Source organism: Cyprinodon variegatus, unplaced genomic scaffold, assembly GCF_000732505.1.
Source record: "Cyprinodon variegatus isolate N-32 unplaced genomic scaffold, C_variegatus-1.0 Scaffold97, whole genome shotgun sequence".
Classification (NCBI taxonomy): Eukaryota; Metazoa; Chordata; class Actinopteri; order Cyprinodontiformes; family Cyprinodontidae; genus Cyprinodon; species Cyprinodon variegatus.
Window position 1 is genome coordinate 943,862 of NW_015150550.1, and position 27,652 is coordinate 971,513.

Below are 27,652 nucleotides of genomic sequence, written 5' to 3' on the forward strand. Positions count from 1 at the left end.
GAGTTCCATGACTCCTGTATGTATGTAAACACACACACACACACATATATATACGTATATATATTCTCTAGCTTTTTCTCCGCCTCGAGCTTCCTTTCCGAACATACGACTTTATAAACAGTTCCACGCAAATTAATAGCGATATAATATATCTGACGAAATTGTTTTTTAGAAGCATTTTTATTAAAGAATCATAAATGCAACGATAAACATATTTAATTAATTTTAGTGCCAATTAAGGCCTTGATTAAAAAAAGAATTATGAATTGTAATTATTTTTAATGATCCGCAGAAACCCTGGTTCATCTGGCGCATGCCCTCTACCATCTCCAAGGAACTCAGAGCGGAGCGGACGGACAGCGGCGGCTGTAGGCTTTGCTTTGTGCAGGCGGTCTGGAGCGCAGCGGGGCGGAGCGGAGCGCTGACGGAGTATGTGGGATTTCAGGGTAAATGGGAGATACAAAGACCAGGCTAATTAGCAGATTGGGAGCAGGTGTGAACAGAGGGAAGAAGGGAACTAAGGAAAATGAGACTGACACAAGAGGGCAAACAGGAAATATCCAAGAAATAAAATACAATCAAAAATACATAGAACACAATAATCAAAATAACACCAATGAAAACTCAAAATAAAACTTGAACAAAACCAAAACCATGACACTATTATACTACAAACACGGTATTGTAACAAAGTTTGAACAGTGCAGAGTGACTCTAGTTGCATGTTTTGGTAAGTAAATGCAGGTGCAAGGTTATTTGATTTCTGATAATTGCAAGACTGCGTGTAGTTGAAAAGAAAAAGAGGTTGTTAAGTCAAGGACACCTATGAAATTGTAAATGAATGGTAGTTGAATGGCATCGGAATGGTAGGTGACTGGAAATTATTGACTTTAAGTATCTCCCTGTGTGTGCTACTGTGTTTAAGATCTGAAGACTTTTTTCACCTCAAAATTGTTTGATCCATGACACACCTGTATGGAAAATTTAACGGTGTATTTCTGGTTTGTCATTTTGGGCTCCTGTCAAGGTGTGCAGACTAAAACCGTGCCAGCCCCTCCTCGCTGCGGGTCACCAAATCAACACAGCGTTTTCACGGTGTCGTGTTGGGCACTGTTTTCATCAATATCCCGGCTCCTCTGTCTTGATGGCTCTGGGTGTAGCAGAGAGCTGAACATTTTCACTGTACTGTATTAGACTCTAAAACCACTTCTTTGTTTACAGCAGCAGGAGGGTGGAAAATGAACCAAGATTATGTTTTAGTGTTTTCCAAGATCAAAACAACATTTCAGAATGTCTCCATCTGCTTTAATAATGCAATTGCTTTCCTAAAACCTTGTCATCTCTCATTGCTTTATTTTACCCTCGATCTTATTTCAGAAAATTTATGGTGTCATCTGTTATTAACGATTAACATCTCTGCTTTTATTAGAGCAAGTTTAATGTGATTTCAAAGTGGGTGTGATTAAAAAGCTAATTTGTTTCCTTTGAAATAGTTTTTGTTGGTGTAAAGACTAGGTTGCGCACTAAATTATGCTCATTTAAAAGGGGTTTGATTATTAAGTTGACAAAGCTACATCTGTGTGTTGTAGAATGCCCTGGGCCTTGGCCAGAAGTTACCATACAGAACGAAGAGGTCCCTCCTTGTCCCTCCCATGAGTGTGACTGAGAACCAGAGACCTCCATTCCCCAGGATCATTGGCAAGGTAAGGAATGCACCTTTAGTTGCTTTTTTGTTTTTTTTTATTACTTGAAGGTGTCATGATCTGGCCTGATTCCTCGACCTTAATTGTTTATTTCATTAACCTGCCGGTCCCTCCCTGCTATAATTATCATTTATTTCATTCAGCTGTTTCCTCGGCTTTATATTCAGTTCAGCCTGAGTACTTGGGGCCAGATCATTATTTGTTTTTCTTTTAATCTGTCAACTTATTCCTTGGTTCCATCCTGGTTCCTGGCGGCCAGTAGAGCCCTGCACTCCCGAGTCCCGCGGGACTCGCGTGACCCAACGCAAAGCAGTGCAGTGTGGGACAAATATTGAAAGCTCATTGCGGGTGCGGGCAGGAGCGGTGATAAGCGGCAGTCCTGTGAACTAAAAACGTGTTTTAAAACGTAAAATAAAATGTAAAATAAAGTCATAAGTTATCAGTCTATGTCTATCATATATATATATATACATCACAATGCGCTGGATATTGTAGCTTGTGCCACATAACGCGCATCATCCACTATGCAGTGAAGAATCGGACAGTAATGTGCTCAGATAAGCACAGTGCATTTAATTCCTCAAACTAATAACACGAATTGCCTTGAGCAGTAGGCGAACGTTGGAATCATGTGGCGAATTGTGGGCGGTAGCGGGACAAACTATTACAGGTGTGGGTGGGAGCGGGACTGAAAATCATAATTGTTTGCGGGAGCGGAACACTACGGGAGTGGGCGGGCGCAGGACTGGAAAATCTTCTCACGCAGGACTCTAGCTGCCAGTGGAAAGAGAGGGTTTGGTGTCTATCTCGTCTCCTGATCCTTCCCAGTGGAGTCCACAGGGTTCTGGCTCTGTACGTGGGGAGGATCAGTTTTGGCTCCAAGAAGGAGACCATTTTAAAGTTCTGCTCATCCAGTTTCAAGTGTTTCCAGTGTTGTCTCTGTTACCTTCGACCACTGAGCCTGCCCATCTGCAACTAACAGAGTGACTCACTGTGTTAATCAACTCCTGTCAGATGATGATGGTCACTTACCTTGGTTTCTCCCGCAACCAGAGTGTCTGTGATTGGGCGGTGCCCCGCCCCCCTCCTGCAGTCGCCGCGAACCGCAGATCCTCAGCAGTTTCGCTTCTGTTCCGTCTGTTTATGTTTTTATTTTGATAAACATTTTGAACTTTCCTAGTGGCTGTCTCACCTTGAATACTGGCTCCATCTGTTCTCTTTTTATAGAACAAGGATACCATTATTCAACATAAAAAAATTGTATTAAAATAAAATAAAAAAGAGTTGTGTGTTTTGTACCTGAATCCAATACACTATATTCTAGGTAGATAAACTGTATTCAGAGATGAATTAATTTCTTCTTGTTTTAGAAGCAAATAGTTTCACTCTTCATAAGTTTTATTTAGAACAATCTTCATTTTCACACCTGCTTCAAAAGCCAGTGTCCTGTAACATCAGCCATCAGCTCTGCATTAAAAAGGCAGTTATTATATACATAAGCTAACATTAGCTAATTGCTAACCCCTCACTAACACTAACAGCTCTATGTTACAGTGGCGGCTCCTTCAGCTCAACCATAGAGCAGACGGTGCTGTATTAATGATTATGCTGCAGGAATCTCCCAGATGTCCTTTATATATTTACTATACGCCCAACACACACCCATCTGTGAGTTTAATATTTGTATACAGTGGGTTGTGGAGAGGGTGTGTTAAGGTTGATCTTATAATAACTCTACATGTTCCTGTTGAGTTCTATTAATTAATGCAAACTATTGAAACACAAAGTTTCTTTTTGTCTATGAAATTTCTTTTTGTCTACACTTGTGTACATGTATACAAAATGACAAAATAAATCTAAGTCTGTTGTAAATTGTCTCATTAACCTTTCATAAAATACAAACAAAGACTAAGTATTTAGACTAAGTAAGATTTCATAAAGAAAAAAAGCGGAAACATCAAGGAAATGTTTCTCTACATTTAAGTGTCCTCGGCTATGTGGTGATATGTTCTTTTTGTAACAACTGAGTATTCATCTGCTTTGAAATATTAGTTGATTTTTTTCCCCCAACTCATAAGAAATATCACCAGACTCAATCCCCTTTGTTATTCCATTCAAATACTAAATAGTTTTAAAGCAGGATATGATTAGAAATATTATGCATCATTGTGGATTTTGACAATCCACAATTAAGCTCCACCTTAAAAATGGCAGCAAGTGTTGAGGTTTCTTCCCTGAAGCTCAGTATAACGTGAACAGTTGGTGTGATGCAGAGGCTCAGTTATATCGAGAGGCTTCTGCTTTATTTAATATTAATGACAGAAATGTAAAATGCCATAAAGTTCATGAGATACAGAAAAAGAGGACATATACAGTGACGTGCTTTATACTGTAGACAGCAAGAGGAAAAGTTGTTCAATGGAAAACTTTCAACTTTATATTTTTACCATGATGTGGAATATATAGCATACATTTATTGAAAAGTCACTTTATATTTAGACATCTATTCATCCTCTGAATCAGGACAACCAAAACATTTAGTGAAATATTGTGAAGACTGAGTTGTTCTTGATTTAATAAAAAAGCTTTTTTTGTTACTTTAAAAGAAAATTGCATAAAAAAACAAGGTTATTTCTATTAACCTTTTTTTTCTTGATAATATACAGTACAAACACCTGATTCAGAGAAAGAGCAGAAAACCTTCTAAAGCCAGTACAGTTCAGTCTGTCATGATAAAGATCACGACCTTGGCAGGTGTTGTCATTGCAAAAACAAAAAACACTTTGTGTGATGGTTTTAAAAACTGACAAATGTTAAACTTTTCCTTCTTCTTCTTTAATAAAATCCATTAAATGAATCATTTGTCAACATCAAGGTCAGGTTTATTTATGTGGTACATTTTACCAACTTGAGATGCAGAAAGTGCTTTACAAACTAGTATGCAACAAAAAAGATAAAGTAAGGGAAATGCATAAGATTGATACAATAGAAACAAAAAAGATTAAATACTTGAATACATTGGAAGCACTTACACAAAGACAAATATTAAGGCAATAAAAATGAAAACTTTTTGGTTAACTTGAGAGAAAACCAACTTGATGAAAACATTTCTTCAGTCAAGATGTAAAATGTCCCAGTTTTTTGCAGATCTATTTAGACCCAGACTATCCCAGCCTGTCTGGAACCCGCTGTAGAAAAAGATCAGCCACCTTCCTATTTAACCTTTTACCAAAAAACGTATAGTTCGATAGTTCCAATAGTTAGGAGTTTGACATTTTTGCGATTTAAAAGCAAAAAGTACACATTTGACATGGATCCTCTAACATCAGCTCTCTGAAGAGGAGCCAAAACTGCACCTATTGGTATTTGGGACCAAATTGAGAGGAAGAACAGAGAACTGTTGCAAACCAAAGAGCACAGAGTTTCAGTACTCTAATCTGCAAGCAGCAAAAAGATGAATAACATGTTTAAAGGTATTCGCTGGAAGGCTTTAACTGCACTCCTCTTACACCTGCATAAATCCCTATTTATGTTTTTCATGGTAAGAACAATGCACAATATGAACTGAAAAACTTAAGCAGGTAAATATCTGCGTCTTAAACTAGGAAAAATGCAAACAATGCAGTCTTGAATTCATGATCTACAGTGATGCAGTTCTATAGATGGATTGGAAGCAGCGATGCATGAAGTGAGAAAATATTTATTTTGGTAGTTAGCCAAACAGCGAGATTTTTGTGTTTGACTCCCAGAATCTATTCGTATCCCACTCCAAATACCAGAGCATTGGGCTCCTTTGTTCTCTGTTTGTAGATGTGGACTTTCTCTGGTGGATTTTTTCCCTACTAAATCATACATTTAAACATTACCATCATGGAATGTAATGAGTGGATGGTAATCTTTGGAGGCCATCACTTGTTGAGTTTAAGTGTAAAAAGAGATCAAAAAGTTCTAACAAATATCCAACCAAAGGCTCTAAATTGAATTGAAGATTAAAACAATATTTCCGTCTGTCAATTTCCGTCTGTCTATAGTGCAGACAAAATATACCTAAACATTTTACTCAGCTTAGTTCTACATCTGAATGCTCGCTAAGACGTGTTCTTCATCTCTCAGAACCTCTGCAATCTGAAGATAGAGCACACTGAACCCTCCTCATAATAGATAATTGTACCCCAGTGACTCTGACCTCAGCCCATATTCTGACTCTGGCTCATACTGATACTGTCCTACTCAGTATGGTCTCACTAAAGCAAGCTTATTGCCTGGAGATATCAGGTAATGAAGGTCAGTGGACTTATTTCAACTGCATGGATCTTAAAATCTTTAGGGGTGGTTTTGGGGGATTTATGCAGATTTCTGGTGTGGTAAACTAGAAGTGGATATAGAGGAGGGAGACCCAGCAGGCCATATGGAATGCAAATCATTCCTGCAGGCTCAGTGTCTGTTAGAGCAACTGCTACAGGTCTTCTGTTACATGTACATGTTCCTCCAAGCCTGTAGAAACATGGTTTTTACAAGAGAGTTCTTATTTTCTCCCACTCCCTCTATTGTGGTCCCTAAACATCCTCTCCCTCCTAAATTCCAGCTTCTTAACACTTTCCATTTGCAAATTCGATTATCTTTTCATCCCTTTGTTCTTCTATCCCTCTTCTCTTCCTCCACACACAGCCTTGCATGAGAAGACAGGATTATGTCGGCTACTTTACCCAGCAGAAAGCTATATGTTTGCGACTTGGCAAAATTGATTTTCCACCCCAATAGTTTTCCCTCTTCGCATACAACGTACCACTTCCATATGGCACCCATTCATTTTTTATACTCTCTTCCTCCTCACTCTGGGAGATAAGCAGTTTGAAGGAAGGGTGAGCTGAGATTGCAGGGGCTGCAATTTGACATGTATGGCTGTGTGCATATATAATGCTCTGTGTGTGCGTCTGTGTGTGCTGGAAGGAGGAAGGTGGGTTAGCTGTCAGGCTGCTCGCTGGGGAAGGGTAAGAACCTTGTTGTTTATGTCACACTTCCTGCTAGCTGTGGAATTGTTTTGATACAGAGGTCTCTCCCCGGCCCTCCCTCAGGGCCCGTAAACACCACACAACAACTCAGACGGCAGCTGGAGCATGCAATGAAACTGATATGCTTAAACGTTCCTCTTAGTATTCCCCACTTTAGTCTCTGCTAATTGGAACATCTTAGAACTCTGGAAGAGAAATCAGTCATAGCTCAACTAGTTCAAATCTTTACTTCTATGCTGCTTTTGAACTGGTCTCAAAAAAGACTGTAGCCCTTCTTTAGGAAAAACAAACTGCTCCCTGCTCAGTGATGCTGCACATTTATCTACCTTATGTTCAGAAGTCAAGTCCAACAGAAGGCATTATAAACACATCTTCCTCTGACAGGTTTTCCACTGCAGTGATGGAAGACAATACATTAAATGAGTCATTTGACTGAAGTACACTCATAAAAACAACACCTTCTTCTCCGCTGGGAAATTAACTACTTTAAAAGAGTTTATTGGCAGCTAAAACATAAGCCTTTTCTCTGAGTGGGAAGTATTGGACCAAACTTCCCACACCCTCTGATGAGGTTAACACAAAGGTTAGAATTCTGTAGAGATGCATGCTGGGTTAATTGGAATCGTTAAATTACTCATTAGGTGCTAAATCTGTTTGTTATTGACATGTTTATTAGGTCAGTGAGTGTTTGGGTTGTCTTTAACCTTTGCACATTCATTTAGGAGAAAGGGTTTAAGAATGGACTGCTATCCCTATGTTGTTTATATAAAATAATAATTAATCATTTTCATCAAAACATTGAGTTTAGATTACGTATAGATTTAGAGTAGTGTGCTTGAAAGGCAAGGAAGGCTTAAAATTCTTTGAATAAAATTTTTTTATGTGCATAGAAAAAACAAAAAAAACAAGAGGAAATGTGTTTTTCACACCAAAACAAACTAAGGAAAAATATTGATCTGTTGAAAAGATATCAGTTTGCATTTTCCTTCCAACGTGCAACCTTCACTGAATGAACTGAAAGGTTCTTTGGATTTAGTTTTTCCGTAAACCATTGGGGTCACTACACAAAATTGAGGAGCCCCGTGAGATGATGCTCAGGTTCTACCTGTTCATCTTCACTTGCTGACAGGTATGCTTAACTCCTACCATTCAATGAATAAACTATTTTCCCCCTAATTTTATTGTGATTATACCAGGATATTGCAGGATGTTTTGATATATTTGTGTCATATTAATTTGACTGAATATATATATCTGTTACTGTATTAGAACTAAATAAATTTTTTTTTTTCAAAATGAACATTTCAAACAAATTACATTCTTCATATATAAAATAGACATACTACATAACTAGAGATAAAATTTATATTTCCTTATTCCTTTTGATACCGGTCATAACGTGTAATATTTTGATTAGGGAAAAATATATTTCAGATATCATAAATATTGCATATGTTAAGCTAATAAATGTCAAAATAGGCAAATATTTAAACATTTCAAGGTATATAAAACGTAATTCGTAATAGTACAATTAGTACTAGCACTTCTTGAACTTCAATTTGTGCTGGGAAAAATGTAATTTAGAGCTTCTATTATTACAATTCTGTGAAGAGGTGAGAAAAGTACCCCAAAATTCTGTAATGTTTAAAGAAATCACTCAAGTAAGAGTAAAAAGTAGATGGTAAAAAAGCTACTAGACTACTAATGTACTGAGTAACTGATCTACTTACTACCCATGATTGTAACAGCTGATTTAAGATATTTTAAGTTATAGAACTTACAAAATTCAATAGTTGAAGTATGTAAGAATAGGTTAAGTTATTCTGTTATTGTATTTTCACCAACCTCTAAATGACACAGCAGACTCAGCAGATGGAAAAAATAAACCTTTAACCAATAACCCTTGTTTTCATTAGGTGAAGTTACTGACAATTGATGGAATAGCCAGAAATTTTACTCAAGTACTGTAAGAGTAGTGATATTTTATCATATTTTTACTCAAGTAAAAAGAAAATGTACAGTGGTGTCAAACTATTCCTAAAAGTAAATTTTCTTTAAAGCTACTCAAGTAAATGTAACTGAATAAATTTAACTAGTTACTACCCTTCTCTGGTTCTGACAAGGGATGTGACTTTGACCAGGAAGAATCCTATTGTAGTGATCTACAAATGGAACAATTCATAGGAGAGTTATTTTAATAAATGTCAATATAGCCTGTCATAGCCAACATTATATAAACTTATGCACTAACTCGAGCAGCAATATTCTCCTTTTCCATCTTCCTGTCCTTGTAGTTGTAGTGTTGTTGCTCTATCTTTTAAACACATTCTCATTTATCTTTTCATTTTTGCATTAAAACCTCTAGTTCCAGTAATGTGTAATAGGCACTTCCTGTTGCTTATTGTCATAGTGATTTGTTGACTCAGGGCTCCACTGATAATGGCTTTTCATACTTGTTACATACAGTACAAGTTCAACTCAAAGTGGACCTACTTAGAGTTGACTGAACTAATTCCCAGTAGCCGTTGTGAAACAGAAAACTCAAGAGTTTCCAACCTCAGGATAGATCAATTTAGAGTTGAGGATTTGAGTTTGAGTTTGTTAAAACAGATCCATGATCTCTAATAAATGGACCTGACACCATATCATCATAACTGAAACTTGCATTCAGTGTTTTGAACTTGTCTGACAAATGGTCAGCAACTAAGACCCCAAAAGAATCAAATTGCCTTAATCAGTCAGTTGCATGTTGCTCCAGGAATCTTATGCACCTTGTGTTGAAAGAACTAACTGGGGTCATGTGTTATAGTGTTAAGTAGAGTTTTAATACTTTGTTGTTTTTTTAACGTTGACTGAAAAGGTTTTAGTTAATTATCGCACACTTTTACGTATCATTCATTTTTACATATCGGGAGTTATGCGGGTAACATGGCGCCGCAAGGTTTTTAATATGTATGCATGTTTTAGACGTGAAGTTAAAAGGATGAGAGATTTTCAGTTGCAGCCTTGCTTCCATGGAACTTTCACAAATTAACAAAATTGATTACTAAAATATCCCAGAGGATTTCATTTTTTGGGGGGTATGCAAGGACCTTCAGTCATTTAGTGTGTGTTTATGCTGCCTTACCTCAGGGTCTAGCTCTCACCAGGTCTGACATGTCCTGTCAGCTCAAATGAAGTGCTGTTTCTGAGAAGAATGAGTGCTCCGTTTGGCTAAAATAGTAATGAGAACAGACATGTCTGGCAGTTTTCCTCCATTGTTTTAGTGCTAGTTCTTCCCTAAATTAGCTCAGCCAGTGACAGCCTGATGTCACTGTCTTGTTTTTGTAAATCTGTTGTCTGTCAGGCATTAGACTTTTAAATCTCTTATTTATGTTTTCCTATCTTTTCGTTTGCAAACATACAAGGTCCTTTACAGCTCTTCACCATCTAAGACATTCAATATCAGAGCTTTATCAAACCTGCCAAGCAAGAAGGGAGCAAGCTGAGTTGGGATATCTGACAGGCAGCCTCCGGGCCTCGTCATTTAGTCTAATTGATTCTCTTAATTATCTTGGAAAAGCTACCCCCCCCCCTAAAAATAAAAATCAAATAACCAAACCCCCCAAAGACTGTTGTTAAGCATTCCTGTTAGATGAGATATTCACTGGCTGTAAGTGCAACTGTCTTGATTTATTTTCCTAACCTTAACTAGACAAACATAGTTGAGCTGTATTGAAATGGAGGAAAGAATCATATTAACGGATGAATACATAAATAGCATTGATGAAATTTGCTTAAGAGAATTTAAAATAGACAGGTTACTGCAAAGCAGTCAAACAGGAAAGTTAATGAAGTTAATATAATTTGTTTGTAATCCATTGCAAAAATGGTAGAGTAATAATCTAACAATAATCCAAAAGTTGTATTATGATATGACGTGTAATTGCATATTAATGTTACAAACCAATTACTAATATTGTGGTGTCTAATGAATATTATAGATCTAATAAGAAATAAGCTGGTTGGAGCCCAACCAACTGTTTTACCAGTTTTTCAATTATTCTCTTTACTATTTGAAAACTGGACTGATTTGTCTATATAGTTCCCTAATCATCTAATATGTAGGGATTCATATAAAAGAGCAATAGACTTTGAAATTATTTAGGTAAAAATGTGCAATTTTCTTTTAAGAACAACAATTTCAGCATTTTCTGTATTAGCTTTTTCAAACAAGTTGCTTTATTTTTATAAATTGATTACTACCTCAAACTGTCTTTGTGAAAAAGCTTCGATTTGGCTACATACTGTAGATTGATGCAAATTTAAAAATAACTGAAATAATAAGTGGGGGGAACAATTATTAATAAAAAAAACAAAAAAAACAACAACTTTTGCACCAGTAAATTCAATTTCTTATTATTTGATACATACCCTGGAAACTTATTTTGTTGTAGTTTTTGGACCAAATCTAAGCTACACCTTAAATCCAAGGGTTTTCCAGGTTTTTCAGTCAGATTGTGGGACCTCTGGAGTCAAAGGCTTTAAAAAAACTTTATAAAGTCTGCTATCCCATATTTTGAGCCACAGATGTTATATCGTCTCTCAGCTGGGATTCATATTTGCAAAAGCCATATCTACAGTATTGTTGCCCAATATTTCATCAGCCCCGCACATCAAGGTGGCTTCGATTGTCTCAGAATAAAGTAGATAATGTGTAATGAGGGATGAAAAGTACAGGCCTGGTTAAGCTGAACTCACCTAGTTCCACCCCTCAGTGCCAAATTTTCACTACTGTGTTCCAATGTATACGGGGTAAAATGGAGTGGCAGGACAATCAGGCAGACAGCTGTCCAAGCTGCTTGACACACATTACACTTCCCCACAGCCTTACACACACAGACGTTATGTCCTAATATCCTTACGGAGGACTTTCCATTAATTTCCTATTCATATGTATAGCCTTACTGAGCCTAAACAATACCAACACACACCTAATCCTAAACCTGACCTACACTTGATTCACACCTAACCCAAATCTCCACCGAGGAAGAGAACTTTTCCTCATGGGGACCAGTAGACTGGTCACTACAAGTAACTGTAAGCCCCCAAAAATAATCCTGAGAAATTTGCCTTACACTGTCCCCACAAGGTAACAAATGCATGGCTACCCACCAAAACACACACACTCGCAGAGACCATCGAGGCCCCAGGAAACCTTTAGCAGCCAGTGATTGTCATTAGCAGCTGGCTGTTTGACCTTGATAGGGATAAGAGGAGCACCACTGATGGATACTTCTGCATGCCGTCACTCACACACATGCACAGAGGCTGGATTTGAAACCGTCACATTTTGCCACAAGGTCGTATTTAGGTGTTGTGTGATTTTTTTTTTTTTTTACACTGTTTTGTAAGGTGCTGATTCAGTGTGTTGACATTTTTCTTTGGATATCCGGATTGCTTCTCTTTGTATGAGAGGATGTCTTTGACTGTATTCATGATATGAACCTGTTATTTTTTCCACTACTTCTGATTTTCTTCTTGAGTCCAGAAAGGAGCACTGACAGCATGAGGCATCATCCTACTTTTAAAGCCCACAAACCAGATCACACAAACATTCCTCTGCTCATCCATTGTTTTGTTGCTCATTCTCTCTGTGTGCTCTGAGGTGTTTGCTGTAGTAGAGCCTCACCACACCTTCTGTCATCTTCCTGCAGAATTGTGAGCTCCGCAGTCTTTCATGTGTGCTCGGCTGGTAATGAGAGCTGATGGAAGGAGGCAAGATTCTTCCATCAGTCCTCCTACACACAGAGAGACACAGACTTGGTGGAGACAAAGCCAGTGGGTGCAGATACATATCTATGCCCGTGTATGCCTATCAGAGTGTGTGTGTGTGTGTGGAGCATCATGTGTGTGTGTTCTACCCCGCAGAGATGCCTCCTAATCAGTGGAAACTTCTCCTGACACTTCAGTTCCTCCTTAGATGAACTTGCTGTGCTTTTAGCTGTGACGTGTTACACTCCTTCCTTCTTGGACTCCTATTTCTGCCCCATCCTCTTCTTGCTGGAAGTCCTTCCTTCCTTCCTTCCTTCCTTCCTTCCTTCCTTCCTTCCTTCCTTCCTTGCTTCCTTGCTTGCTTGATCGTTTTATGTGCGTGGATTTTACTAAACTTGTAAGGCAACATGGTTTTAAGATCATACCAAGTTGTCCTAGTACCACAGTGGAGGAGTCTGCAGAAAAAAAAATACTGAATGCGTTTTTAATTCACAAACTGAAATTGAAGTCACACATGAGACATAAATGGACATTTCAGGAACCTGTCTGGATTTAGAGGGCAATATGGACGAAGAGGGGGAGAGAGGAGGAAAGTTAGACTGCAGAGAGTTTGGACAGTTCATCTCGTAGATCTGTTGTTCACTATCAACAAAAGAAAAGTTCGGTACACAATGTTTAACATTTTCTTACGGTTATGAAAAACAATGTTACTGACAAGAAACTGTTTTAATTGTACGTAAGATCACAGTTGAATAATAAAAGAAAAGGGGACTATGCTGAAAAAGAAGTTTACCGGTTAAAAAAAAGATTAGAAACTTAGACAAGAATTCAATAATGTGGAAGAATCTGAAGCCTGTTAGTCTTTTGTATGTCTTAGTGTTAAACCTTACACCTTTGGGAATCAGCCACTTCAGAGTTTCAACTTTGAATCTGAATGGAACCAGAGATATAAGGAAGAGAATCAGTGTTTTTGAATTAATGAATCTAAAACAGGGAAGTTACTCTGATTAACTTGAGGCAAACCAGTGGTGCAATAGCAATTCTTTTTTTCAAATACTTTTTCACCAGAGTCATATGAAATTGAAAAGGTGGTGAAAGGTAGAATAAATGAGGTGAACACAAAAATAGGGCTGTTTTAATATTGGCTGTGTTTGTGTATGCTCCAAATGCAGGACAGGAGAGGGCTTCTTCTTATTCAAGCTTGAACATGTTTTATGTAAATGTGAGGATGACAGTGTTGGGAAAGTTAATTCCATAAATGTAATATAGTTCATATTACAAGTCACATTTGTAAGAAAAGAATAAGTTTCTTTACAATATTACATTTACAGTTACATTTGCTAAAATAAACATTAAGAACATTACAAATGAAGGTTTGCAATATTTTTCAATAAATAGCTGAATCCCGAAAATGTGATAAAGAATAATTAAACAAGAAAGACCTTAACATGGCCTGACTTTTTTGTTTGGCAACTACTTAATAGCCAAAAAGCATTTTTAGTACATGCATATAAATTCAGGCATCAAGGGGTTAAATAAACTATCTATGATAACCTGTTCATATTTTGACACTACTACATCATTAGAGTTTTTTTACCTTGTCACTTCGTCGAACAGGGTTTTTTTTTTAACTGTTGATATACCGGCAACTAAGCTGTAGAAAAAAGGCCGCCAGCCTTCTCAGTTCTCCTGGGTCAAACATCATCACAGCTGGTCTGCAGAAATTCAACTTTAGTTTTTTAGATTTGCTATCATCTTCTGACTTCTTGCTTCAGGATGCTGTGCACTCTCTCCAGGGGATTCTTGAGGTTACTTGTGGTATTTTTAGCCATAGACAGTTCCCTTGCCTACCTGCCTGCACACAAAGTGCACTCTTCCTTTGACTTAAACCTATCTTGGTTTTCTTGTTTTTAAAATCATCTTCTTCTGTTGTTTTAAAACCGTCTCTTCCTGATATAAAGCAACACCCCCCCAAAAAAAGTCTTTTTCTCCTCTTTATTTAAGCTGTTGACTGTGGGCCACTCAGCTCAGATTGCAATGCGTTACCCACCTTAATAACTGTAATAATAATCTCATTTTAGCTTGTATCGTGTTATATTAGTCTGTTACTGCTGAATGTAATATATAACTGACGTGTCAAGAGAAGTGTATATTGAAAAATATACATTGGGCAAACAATATAGATTGGCCAGAAGTACAGATAATTATTTTTCTGCAGCCAGGTTGGACAGAATATACAGTTTTAGACATAATCTGGGTGTAATATTCATCTTGATTCGGTTTCCACAAAGCTGCTTTGATGGACATGTATAGAAACTTTCCTCCCGGTTGGAAAAAAGGAAAGACAGGGCAAGATCTTCCATGGTTTAAAATCAGCTGCGAGGGATCTTTTGACTGCAGATGGTGACATCAGGCAGTAGTGGGAGATATATATGCTGAACTGTATAGTTCTGAGTACATTTTGAACATTGTGCAGGGAACTCCCGAGGGATTACTGGTCAGACCTCTGCTTGATGCCATGGAGATTTTTGAAGAGAGCTTTATCGACAGATTTCTACCTCAGAGCCACAAGAGAGCAGTTCTCACTTGCTGCCAAAGTAAGGGGATCTTTAGGAAACATCTTGGGTTGTACTGTACTTGGGGGATTGTGACACAGAAAAACTGGGAAGGAGTGTTTGAGAGGGTGGAAGTAAGGTTAGCAAAATGGAAATGGTTGTTGTCACAAATGTACTATAGAGGTAAAGCGCTTCTATTATATTGCATAAAATAACATGTTTGGAACCCCTTTTGGATGTACTAACAAGAATTCAATCTTGTACGTTAAATTCTTTTGAGGGATAAAAAGAATTGAGTATCCCAGACTGCGCTTTTCTTGCCAAAAGAGAAAAGCGGACAAGGACTGTTTCATCTAGAGCAGAACTACAGCTTTTAGACTACAGTTTATTCATTTATATCTTGACAAAGATGTTTTATGAAACACAATAACAACCATCATACGAAGAAGAGTGGAAGGTTTTTATAGAATTTCAAAGTAAGATGTTCTTAGATGTTCTATCTATCTATCTATCTATCTATCTATCTATCTATCTATCTATCTATCTATCTATCTATCTATCTATCTGTCTGTCTGTCTGTCTGTCTATCTGTCTGTCTGTCTGTCTGTCTGTCTGTCTGTCTGTCTGTCTGTCTGTCTGTCTGTCTGTCTGTCTGTCTGTCTGTCTGTCTGTCCATCCAAGGAAAATAATTTGGTCAGAAAAAGTTGGCCGGCACAAGATTGGTTAAAGGGCGACATTTTGAAGGTTTTTTTTATTTTCTTTTTTCCCCCTGTTTTAAAAGGCAAACAGCACAGGCAGAAGGAATGTGTTTAAGAGGATGCAGCTCTGAGAAAAAAAAGAAGGATGAAACGAGGGAGATGAATAGAAGTTTGCAGAAGGGCTGGAATGGACATATCAGAGAGATGAAGCAGCGGGGGAGCAAGTAGCCTAAAAGGAAGAGGGAGCAGAGGGGGAAGATGAAGCAGGACATGGAGATAAATGCCAGAGAGCTCTGGAGGGGCTCTGAGTGTTCAAGCTTTGTCTGACATAGGCTTGTAATGCTGCAGCCTCATGTCCCATGCTCTTTCAAGTGGGAAGTAGAAAGGCCTTCATTTTAGCTGCTGTCCCATTGAAGTACACTCTCATTAAAGCTAACCTCATGCCTCTTCTCTGATCCTTGGGCACTGCACAGTGAGGCCGTTTAAATCCTTGACTCATAGCCTCAGCACTAAGGTCACTGCTGAGTATTTATGTGTTTATGAGGAGGCAGCAAAGTGATAGAAACTTTATTATGAAATAGTTTGAGGGTAAAATCCTCAGTGCTTATACTGACACAACACTTTGCAAAATTAATAAAACATTTTTTGAACTTCTATTTTATGTTCTATAAGCACAAGCTAATTGGGGCAGACTGTGAGAGACCAACAAAAAATAGTGCATCACTTAAGGAGAACAAAAAATATGGATACATTTGTTTTGTTTTTTCTCTGCTACCTTTAAAGAGGAGAACATCTGTGAACATCAGTGTTCAAGTCTCTCCACAGATTCCCAAATGGATTTATATCCTGACTTGAGAAGGTTTTTTCAACAAATAAATATGGTTTGATCCAAACATTCTATTGCTGGTCCTTGTTCAAGGTGGTGGTCCCTCTGGAAGGTTATCCACCAGCCCAGTTTCAGGTCTTCTATAGCCTCTAACCACTTACAGTATCCTCCCATTATTCCTGACCAGCATCCCTGTTCTGCTAAAGAAATGCATCCCCACAGAATGATGTTGACACCTTGTTTCCCAGTGGGATGTTGTGTTCAGGGTAAAGTGCTCTGTGCCCCCTTTTCCACTGTTTCTCCTGTGGTTAGCCACACTTAATGAGAAATATTAACCAATCAAGGGGGTCTTGATTAATACCAGCCTCAATCTAATATCAACTGTTCAGATCTGTACATTTCCTTAGAAACAATCAAACATAGCCCTGAAACTGACCATGCAGTCATCTGTGTAGAAAAAAGAAATTGTTGGAAATAAATCCAGCTCTGATGCCAGCTGTAGATCAAAGGAGGCTGGGGGCCAAAACTCCAGCTGTTAACCAGTGGAAAACCAACAGGTTCTAAGTAGAATGGAGTGGTGCTGTGAGGAATGGGTAAAGCCTATGGAACACAATGTTTTAAATGAAGAAGAAAAGCTCATTTTCAGTCTGTAGATGAAGAAAGATGACAGAGACCTTCTTGACAGACTTTAAGCTGTAGCTGCAGTAATCAACTGTATGGTTCTATAAGCTATTGCCTCAGGGGGTATTTACTCAGGCTCAGGACACCTATCAGATTTGTATTTGTAAAACAATATTTCTTGTAAAGAAGGCTTTACAGATGCATGTTGTGTCTCCTAGGTCTTCGTGGTTGTATTGCAATTTTGTCGTCAAGGGTTTTGCATTTTACTGCCATTTATGAATCTGCAACAGTTTTGTGTGCTTTCATAATATCAATCAAAATTCTTTGTAACAATATGAAAAATCAGCCACTTATTTTATGCAATTTTTATATGTCTACTTAAAAGAAAAAAGTTTCTTGTAATTATTTTTTTTTCTGTGTAATTGAGCCTTATTTGTCAGATACTACAAGATTTGGCTTTCCGTTATTTTTATTGTGTTGTGGGTCTTTCTGACTGCTTAGGGTCTAATGTGCAGCTCTAACATTCTCTCTGTTTTTGTCTCTCTTTCTCTAACCCTCATGATCCTGCTGATGGGAAATCTGTGGACTCTGCTGGCAACGACAGTCTCATGTGAGTTTGAGCCCTTTGACCAGGATGCTTCTGTCATGATAGTACAACTGTCAGAGAATAAAACTACGAGGCATCTCAATCATCGAACCATATCCTTATAAGTTAATTTGTATATATGAGATATTTAACAAAGCTGTTGTTTGCTATATATACAAGCAAACAGGCCATAATCAAGCTTATAATGTTTGCTTTAACGTAAGCTCATCATTGTTTTAGGCATTTTGCACCATCATTCAAAGGGTGTGGGGGAAAAAATTGATATGGCGATATATATAAGTTGTGATTTTCAGCTGCCCTATATAATATCTATCGTTCAGTTCCTAGTATCTATAAAAAAAAAAAATAAAAAAAACATTTTTACTTAAAAAATTAGGGAAAATGAGCCACCATGCTCTTTTAGACACCATCGTGGAGCCCTTTCACTGTGCGGCGCAGCACCATATCTGTAGATGAGGGAGTCACTGTGGAAGATGTGGACTGACTCAAGCCCCAAACAACATGGATACCAATATAACTAAATGATCAATATCTTCTGATAAACATTTACAGCATGTGCTTTTTTTATCTATACATTTAATATTTGTTAGCTGGGAAAACTACCACAATATATAGGGATATTGCAGTATCATGATAATATTGTGTTGTGTACCAAGTATCATGACATATATTGTATTGCAACACAAATGCCAATACTCCCCCCTATTCAAGACACACAAAGTTACTTTTAATAAAATACGCTTAAGTTTTAGTTGTGCATTACTTTTTATTTTACCTCTTTATTATACAAGGAACCTAAGCGTGAATCCATGGAAGGGAGTTTACTGATGTTTAAGCTGCTGATAACTCCGTTTGTGTTTTCAGGTAATTTCACCAGCAAAGCCAATGAACCAAATCTTCCGGCTGAAAGGCCCTGGTGCTGACCAAGATCCCAAAGGTCTCTTCACCATTGACATAGACACTGGAGATGTGTCAGTCAGCCGCTCACTGGACCGAGAGATCATCGACTCCTACCTGGTCAGCATATGTGTGTGTGTGTGTGTGCTCCTTTGTGAAATCTATCTGCTGGTGCTGCTTGTATGAATGTTATCTCCTGTCCTTTCTGCCCTCCTTAGTGCACTTTATGCTACCAATTTTTTATAGTAGGTCACTTTCTCTTTTCATTAGCTCTGCTTTCTTCTCCATTTATTTACCTCCACTCTCCACTCTGAGAATTTATTCATGAGGATTTGTTGGCCAAACTGATGGTTATCATACGAGGGTAAAGAAAAGTTGTTATGGAATAGTTTGTGAAAGCGCCCACTGATTTGCAACCACACAATCCAAATATTGGCAGTGCTGTTTAGAAAGGTCTTTGGTTGAACCAATCCTATCAGAAATAGGTGATTTATTCCTTGTCAGAAGCAAGATTTCCAGCTTTAAGAGCCTGCTTGGTTTTGTGCCTGTATGGTTGTCTATCTAATAAAGCCATTACCCTGGAAGAAACAGAGAGAGATAAGGTGAGACAGTCTCCTTTTTAGGGCTACCAATTGACCTTATCTCGTTTTCAGAAATCTACTGTTAGAGGACATTCAGCTGGGTGCAAAATAAGTGGGTATTTGTAAAAACACAGAAATAAGTGGCCCTGTAAATACCAGCAGATTTGAGGAGAGGGAATGGTGGAGGAGGTAAAAAGAAGGCAGATAAACAGCTGTTCATCATGTTTTGTTCATTTGTCTTCCAATGTTCAGCTGCTTGTTTAAACCTTCTAACCCTCTTATATATTTCAATATGACACATCCTCCAGATATGAATCATGTACATGCATGTGTAAATCCAATTTCATTACCCCTCATGCCAGGACATACTCATACATACACATATTTATAATGACACACACTATATTTTAAACATGACAAGAAAATGAAACCAGCCTTAATCCTTCAGCTTTAGGCATCATAAATGTTGGAGTAATACGGGAAGTGATTTATGTGATCAGATTTGTTTAGCTCAGTCCAACAGGTTCCCCTACCTTTGCTTCTTTTGGGCTAAGATCTAGTCAGTTGTCTGCGCAGACAGAGTTTTGCTCCCCCAAAGGATGATATAAAAGTATCAAGTAGGATATCAAAAAAATATAAAGGTAAAAAAAAAAACATATGCAATGTAGCTTATGATGATGAAAACAAAAGGACAGATATATTGCTTCTGGATTTTACATTTTTTGGTCCTCCTTTCCCCTTCTGAATAAGTATCATTCTTTGCGGCTGTTTAAACTCAGCTCAGCTCAAGCTGTACAGAAATAAAACCGTTTTTTAAACCATCTTCATTAGAGATCCAACACACTTCTCTCAATACCAAAAAGATCAACAATCAATAACTTAATGCTAGAATATAACTGAGGCTGTTTCAGAATTGATCGTTAGACATTTGTGAACTGAGCAAAAACATAGCACAATTTACACTTAAGTAGGAATTATTTTATAACCTGCTGGATTTCTAAACTAAATGCTCCCACGTGAACTTTGAGTACTGTGCGCACTCTATGAGTCTTGTGGACAGTACTCCTGTTTGGTGTTATAAATATAAAGCTTTTGTTAAAAGAAGGCACTGTCTTTACACCTTGAAGCTTTCTCTCTCCAGTTCTTTTTCCTGAGAAGAGATCACTGGGGACAAAGTCTTTAAATAACACATCATAACATCATGAGACGTTATGGAAGTTACATGGTGATGTGAATACTAGGTGACTAAGTCCACTTACGTGTGTGTGAAGTTTAAATTAAAAAAAACAAAGAAATTTTAGGGAATTCTCGCCATTTATGGAAGCTCATTGGTAGAATTCCCTTTTGGCAGAAAGAAGGCCACAATTCACTCCATTTTATCATCCGGAGGGGGGAATTATTTAATTACATAACCGAATTCATACAGCTGTCTTAAACACTTCATACATTCAGCATTGCATCGTCACATTTAAGTTATCCTCCACCTTCAGTCCATTCTAGGGGGCATTTATAGTTTCCACATCGCACTGTGTGGATGCACATGCGACTGGATGCTTTTCCTGGAAATCTCTTAGCTTATGACCTGATTGCGTGCGAGTCAGCCAGTAAGAACCCTGTTTTTGCCAAGCAGAAGATTGAGTCTTTTAGGGCCTGGTTGGCTTGTAGGATTACGGAAGCAGTAAGAAGGTATCATAAGGCCAAGTTTGTCACTGCCCTCCAGGTTGCAGAGGGAAAACCTCGGGGCCTCGAATGAGTTTGGAGAGGCCATGGAGAAAGACTATTGGCTGGCCTTATACAGTAGCAATTCTGGCAAACCATTCAGCACCTCTAGAGGGAGAATCTTTGCTTTGATAACTGTTTCCGTGGGTGTAGAGTGCTGACCTTGAAAGAGGACATTGTTGGATGGTGAAAGGAATACCTTGAGGATCTCCTCAATCCGGCTGATACGCCTTCTATGATGGAAGTAGAGACTGGGTGCTCGGGGCTGGATTCATTCATCAGCAAGGCTGAAGTCTATTGTGTCACATTTATGTCAAAACATAAACAGCCTCAAAAGTATATTAAACTACTTTTGTGCTTGAGTTCACCAGCATAAAAACATCAACAGGAGTCAGTTTAGGTGGCTCTGATATATTTTTTGGATGCCTCCTGGACACTTCCCTTGGGAGGTGTTCAAGGCACGTCCCATGGGGAGGAGGTCCAGGGGATGATCCAGGACACACTGGAGGGACTGTGTGTCTCGGCTGGCCTGGGGCTTCCCCCAGCAGACCTGAAGGAGGTGACTGGGGAGAGGTAAGTTAGACTGCTATCCCCACAACCCGGTCCAGGATAAAGCAGAAGATGACAAGTACGAGGAACTTTTCAAACATTGGCTGTCGAGGGTTTTTTGTCTTTTTTAACAGTTTTTTTTCTAAGAAAACAGTTCCCAAAAATTTTTTTTACTTTCAAACATGAATGAACATCTGACCTTCACTTGCACAATCCCCCTCCAGACCATCCTCAAACCCCTATCACCCTTTCCCACACCCTATTCCACTCACTGAAAATGCTAAGATTCACACAAAAAGAAGAGCAGCACTCATTAAATCCATACCTACTTTATACATGAAAAAACACTATAATCCCTGGTCTTGAAAAAGTGAAGGGATGGAATATGTGGGTTAGAATTTAGACCCTCCTTCATGGAGATTAAGCCTTAGTCCCTATCTTCCATGGGTTAATCTTGTTGCTGTTCAGGTACTTAGTTGATGGAATCAAATTATCACCAATAATCATAATTCAGATGGTTTGTTGGCAGAGTAAGCGCTTATCAATCTAAAGTGAGAATGCTGTCTGCAGGGAAATTATACCCCCTCCCTCATCTGTGTGCCTCAAGAGGCAATTACCAAAGTACTCATACTATTATGAAAAGAAAGCAGAATACAGCTGAAGGATAGTTGCAAATTCAGGTAGTTTACTTTCAACAGAATGTGAAATTTGGCTATACAGTAGCATGGAATGTACCATATTGATTCATTCTACTTACTCTTGCTTTTATTCATTTTTTTGTATGACAAAAATTCATTAAAATGATCTATTACTCATCCTTTCATTGTCATCAATAATAAGAAAAGATGGCGACTTACAATTAATACCTGTTCAAGTTTGGCTTGAGGAGAGCTATAACTGATGGTTCGACAACTTTATTGTAATTGTGCTGAAGATTAAGATTATGGATCAAAGTTGTAGTACTTTAATACAGAACTCATCTTTTAACTTTTAAATACTTAATAGTTTTACAATTTTCAGTCATGGTTTATAGCTATACACTAATTTTTCTCAAAACTTTATACTGTATAATTCACCGAACAAGGTATTAGCTGTGGATATTTTACAAAGAAAAACAGAAAGTGGTTTTTTGAGGTGCATATCAGAAAAAGTAGAAGTTAAGGGCTATTAAAATAAACAAAGTGTTCATACATACAAAGTTGTTGGTACTCCTTGTTAGATGAAAGAAAACCCCACAATGGTTACAAAAATAACTTGAATCTAAGAGAGTTAGAATAAAAGAACAAGTTATATGAAAAATTAACAAGTACAGATATTGCTTTACAACAATGCTTAAAAAAGATAATAAAAAAATAAACTCATTAAGCAATCCTGGTTCCAAATAATGGTGAATACTGAAAATAATGGGACCAAAGGCTCAAGTTAAATCAGTTACTGAGTTCAAATTCATGGGATGCGTCCTCCGAAGTCCAGATTTTTGGCCGATTACATCCGTTCAGATTGCAAGACCCATTGTTATACAGCCGACAAAAGCATCCGTCTTTTTCTTAATTTTGACAGACGGGTCCATTTTATCCTATGTAGCCTTGGATAACCCGTGATTCATTGGGAGTCCAAGGAAGCCGGTCTGTCTGCGCTGCCGAACAGTGGTGAATATTGGAAGTGCAGTTTAATGTGATACAATTATGTGAATATTCTGTCTAAAATGAATTAAAATGTTTTTTTTTTGGTTATTGAGTCAGATATGTGACAGTTAATGTGTGTTGAAATGTTTTTATCTGTCCCTATGTAAATGGGTTTGGCTGATATTTAAGGACAGATTCTAATCTATCTGCAGTGTTTGGGACTATAAATCTGATATGAGTCAGCTGTCGAAGCTACTCAAAAATGTATTAATACCCAAAACAGCAGTGAGAAGTTCAGTATTCATTCTTTGTGTGTCAACTGTCATGGTTGCTAGTTGACAGAGCGTGCAGTGGCAAAAGCCACGGAAGGCTGGACCTGTTTGCATTTACAACCAAAACTCTTCTGATAACCTTATTTTCACAGACCTCAAAGGATCCAGTCCAGATAGACCAGGTCCTTGGAGGATGCAGCCTTTAAAATCGAACACACCCGAAGTGTGTCAATGAAGGAACATTACAGGAGTCTACACTTTTGTAATCAGTCAGTGGGCCTATGGGGCCAAAGGTAGTAACTGTGCTGTTTGGTGACATGGTGTGTACCACACTCAACATGGACTGAGAGAGAAGCGAAAAAAAATTATGATCTTAGGAGATTAGAAAGAGAATTTTTGATACACATGCTAAAGGTAAAGGCTATAAAACCATCTCCAAGCAGCATGACGTTCTTGTCACTACAGTTGCATATATTATTCAAAAATCTAAGGTCCATGAGACAGTAGCCAACTTCCCTGAACATGTCTGTCAGAGGAAAACTGATGAAAAATGAAAGAGTAAAAGGAATAGCAGCAAAAGAGCGTGAATTAAAAAATCTTCTAAAAAGATTTTCTTCCAGCTCAAGGAACATCAACATAAGAATACATCCTCTGGAACTGTTTGAGGCAAAGATGGTTTAATAGAAGATGATCAATCCAATCCAGTCCAACTTAATTTATAAGCATTTATAGCACTTTGAAATTTCTCGAAGGACCAAAGTTTTAACACGATAAAAAAAAAAAAAAACATAAAACCATTACACAGACTCACACGGCATTAAAAAGACATAACAAAGCTCCTCGCGGCAGTTTCACAAAATATGTCGCTTAAAACGACAAAAACTAGACATCAAACCCGCTGGAGCTTCGGTCACAAAATGTTTTAAATGTCTTTAAATACTGACATTTTTGACCGTTTAAAAAGCTGTGGAGTGCTCCGGATGGATGTCAACAAAACAACAGCGAAAAAAACTGACGGAGGAAGAGATGCGTGAGACGGAGAGACGAGGCTGCAGAGGGGGGCTAACTGCGAAGCTAAAGAGAGATCCCCACAGACCACCGCTTCCATCAATCCTGCTCCCCAACGTCTGCTTGTTGGATAACAAAATGGATAATCTTGGACTCAAACTATCTTCCAAAAATGAGATATGCAACTGCTGCGCCATCATTCTGATGGAGTCTTGGCTGCTAGCAGCAGTACGGGTCGGTGTTGTTGGCCTGGGTGGGCTGATGCTGTATCGCACCGATAGAAACAAAGTGTTCTACATGAATGGAGGCTCCTCTCAGACTGTTCCCAGGCAATCTTCGGCATCTAGCGGGGAAGCACAGCCTTCCGCAGGTGAAAATGAGGAGAGCACTCTAGAAGCTTCTCTGCAAAAATGCTGAAACATCCCCAGCCGGCTCCTCCCGGCCCCCTACGGCTTCCACACCTTCACCAGCATCGCCTGTCCCTGCTAAACCCGCCGATGGCACCACTGCAGATTCAGCCACGTCAGCCTCTTCAACCCAGAGGCCTACCACCCTCACAGCATCGTCATCATTGTCCTCTTCCTCACCTGAGTGCTTCAGGAGCTGGAGGCAGTAGTAGCAGCTCAACAACAACTGCTGCTTACCTTATCAAGGTTGCACTTTAAAAAGGATCAGACAACGCAACAAACACAAAACCTCTCAACCCACTGGCCGCCAGGAACCAGGACATGAACCAGGGAATAAACTAAAAACTAAACAAACAAATGGAAAACAAACAATGATCTGGTCTTGATCGCTCGGGCTGGATCAAATATAAATGTCCGGACACAGGTAGATGAGTTGAGCGATAATTAGAAAACCGGGAAGAGTTAGGCAGGTGAGTAAAGTGAAGAATTAAGCTGAGCCACCAGGGGAGATCCTGACAGGGGCTGCTTTGCTTCATCTGGCACAGAGTGTCCTGAATCTCAGCAGGGTCCCATGAAATCTCAAGACCATAAAGGGATTATAGAGAAACATGTACTACCCAGTCTGAGAAAGTTTGGTCTTCAACAGGATAAGGACCCAAAATACAAAATACACAGCCAAAAACACCAATGAATGGCTAAGAGGAAAATATTGAACAGTTCTGAAGTTACCCTCCATGAGTCCTGACCTAAATCTTATTGAGCATTTTTGAAAGGAGCTGAGGCCTTCTAAAAGAGGTTCCCTTCATTTCAAGAGTGGGTCAAAACACCTGGTGTGAGGAGTGGTGTGAGGATAGCCTAAAAGGTTGTGCAACAAAATATTAAGGTCACCCTCATTTTCACATAGGCCTGTTTGATGATATTTTTAAAATAATTCAGTTGAAGGACGGTTGAAAAGCAATGTCTGACTTTTTGCACATTTTCATATATATATTTTTATTATATTACGTTTGTCAGCTTCAAGTTAATTATTTGACAATTTTGAGTTTATCTTTCATTAAACGAGGGGTTCCAACATGTTTGTCCATGTGCGACATTTATAGTCAGGAGAAACTTGGATAATATTGAGTTGAGATGCTTTCTCTGTCAAATATTTATAGAGGACTTGAAAAGAGTTTGACATTTTTAGCTAAATGGGTAATATTACATGAATCATTAAACTAATGAGATAGTCATCACAAGGGAAATGTTGCATAGTCATATTCTAATGATTTAAAAGCTGCAATCTATTTTACAGGCATTATTAGTAGTGTTTAGAGTTATGACTCCAGGAAAAGTGCAGAAAAAAAAAATGTACGAGGTCACTTGCATGTAAGTGACATTTCTACTTCTGACCAAAATATACAGACAATAGAAGTAACATAAAGGTAGAGAACTAGATTTTTTATGTTAAAATTTAAAGCGTACCTTCTAAAAGCATTCACATTTGATGAATCCTGTAAAATGCATAAACGTATTACGTTATTTATTGGCAGTTTACTTAACAGGCTAAACATACACTACTGGAGTATTGTACTACAGAGTCTGAGAATTGACATGGGGAAAGAAAAGAGATATAACAAGTGCACAAACAGCTAATTCGTTGCCCCAAAATGCTTAGTTGGACCAGGATATTGATATATTATGCACACAAAACAATTAAAACTTTTTAAGTGGTGGAGGAGCTATTAATACATTTTTAAGAGCCTGACATTGCAATTTATTCTTGTAAGTGAAAGTAGAATATTTAGAGCCATGTCTGGTGACCAGATCTCTCAATTTGTGAGGGTATGTGCTGCATTTTTCTCTTTGTGCAATTTGTGCAATTACCAAACAATTTTATTTTGTGGACATGATTAGAATTTTTTGTACACACTATGTTTCATTTTTCACATCAGTTCTTGAGCTCCATAGTTTATCATTGTAAATTTATAGAAAACAAATGTCTAAAGTATTATTATATATATATATATATATATATATATATATATATATATATATATATTTTTTTTTTTTTCTGTGGATTAGTCTATATGTGTGTAATTTAATCTGAATGAATGAGTCGTAATAATCTTTTACATGTTTGTTATTTGTTATTAAAGTTTAATTATCTACAATATACCCATCAACAAATAGACCAATGAGGATTTAGATTAAAATTAAACATTAAGAATCATTTCTTGAAGCAAATCCCAAAAGACAAACAGCTGTTTTATTTTAATTTATTTTGTCACTTTTATTTTGGTGCTTTCTACCTTAATTAGCAGAACTAAGAAGCCAGCCTTCAAAACAGGCAGAATAATTGTCAAATAAGAGTAAAAGACAGAGACCTTCACACAGATTAAGCAGCAGTGTGCGGTCAGTGTGGATTACCACAGGATGAAGATGGAGAATGAATAATTGTGGGACAGAGGTGAAGAAAGTAGGAAAAGGACAGATCCTTAAAATGAAATTAACTCAGACAAGTTGAATTTGATGCTGGACTATTTGATGAATATAACTTTATATACGGCATGTTGTCAATACATGCACAACATGGATTTTATGTGGTTACCATGCCTGCTCCAGTAGGGTGATTTATCTTGGCTGCCCAGTGATGGCTTATGAAAGGGTTTTTGCTTTCATCTAGTAAATTGCCTGCATCCTTTTGTTGTAAGCGGGTTATTTTTTTTTATTACTTTCCAAAAAAATATTGTTTAGATGAACTTCAACTTATCCAGTCAAACATAATAACTCTGGAAAGGTCCTATATGAAAGCAGACCCATTTATTTCTATATAAAA

At 37.9% G+C, this 27,652-nt stretch overlaps 1 protein-coding gene across 1 annotated transcript in view; it reads left to right on the forward strand.

The window, feature by feature from the left end:
• The window catches only part of cdh13 (cadherin 13), a 462,542-nt gene that overhangs the window by 186,570 nt on the left and 248,320 nt on the right, over positions 1-27,652 (forward strand). The window contains exons 4-6 of the mRNA XM_015374092.1: positions 1,590-1,703; positions 17,774-17,779; positions 18,641-18,793. Coding sequence (XP_015229578.1) covers positions 1,590-1,703; positions 17,774-17,779; positions 18,641-18,793 — 273 coding nt within the window. The remainder of the gene's footprint in view (positions 1-1,589; positions 1,704-17,773; positions 17,780-18,640; positions 18,794-27,652) is intronic.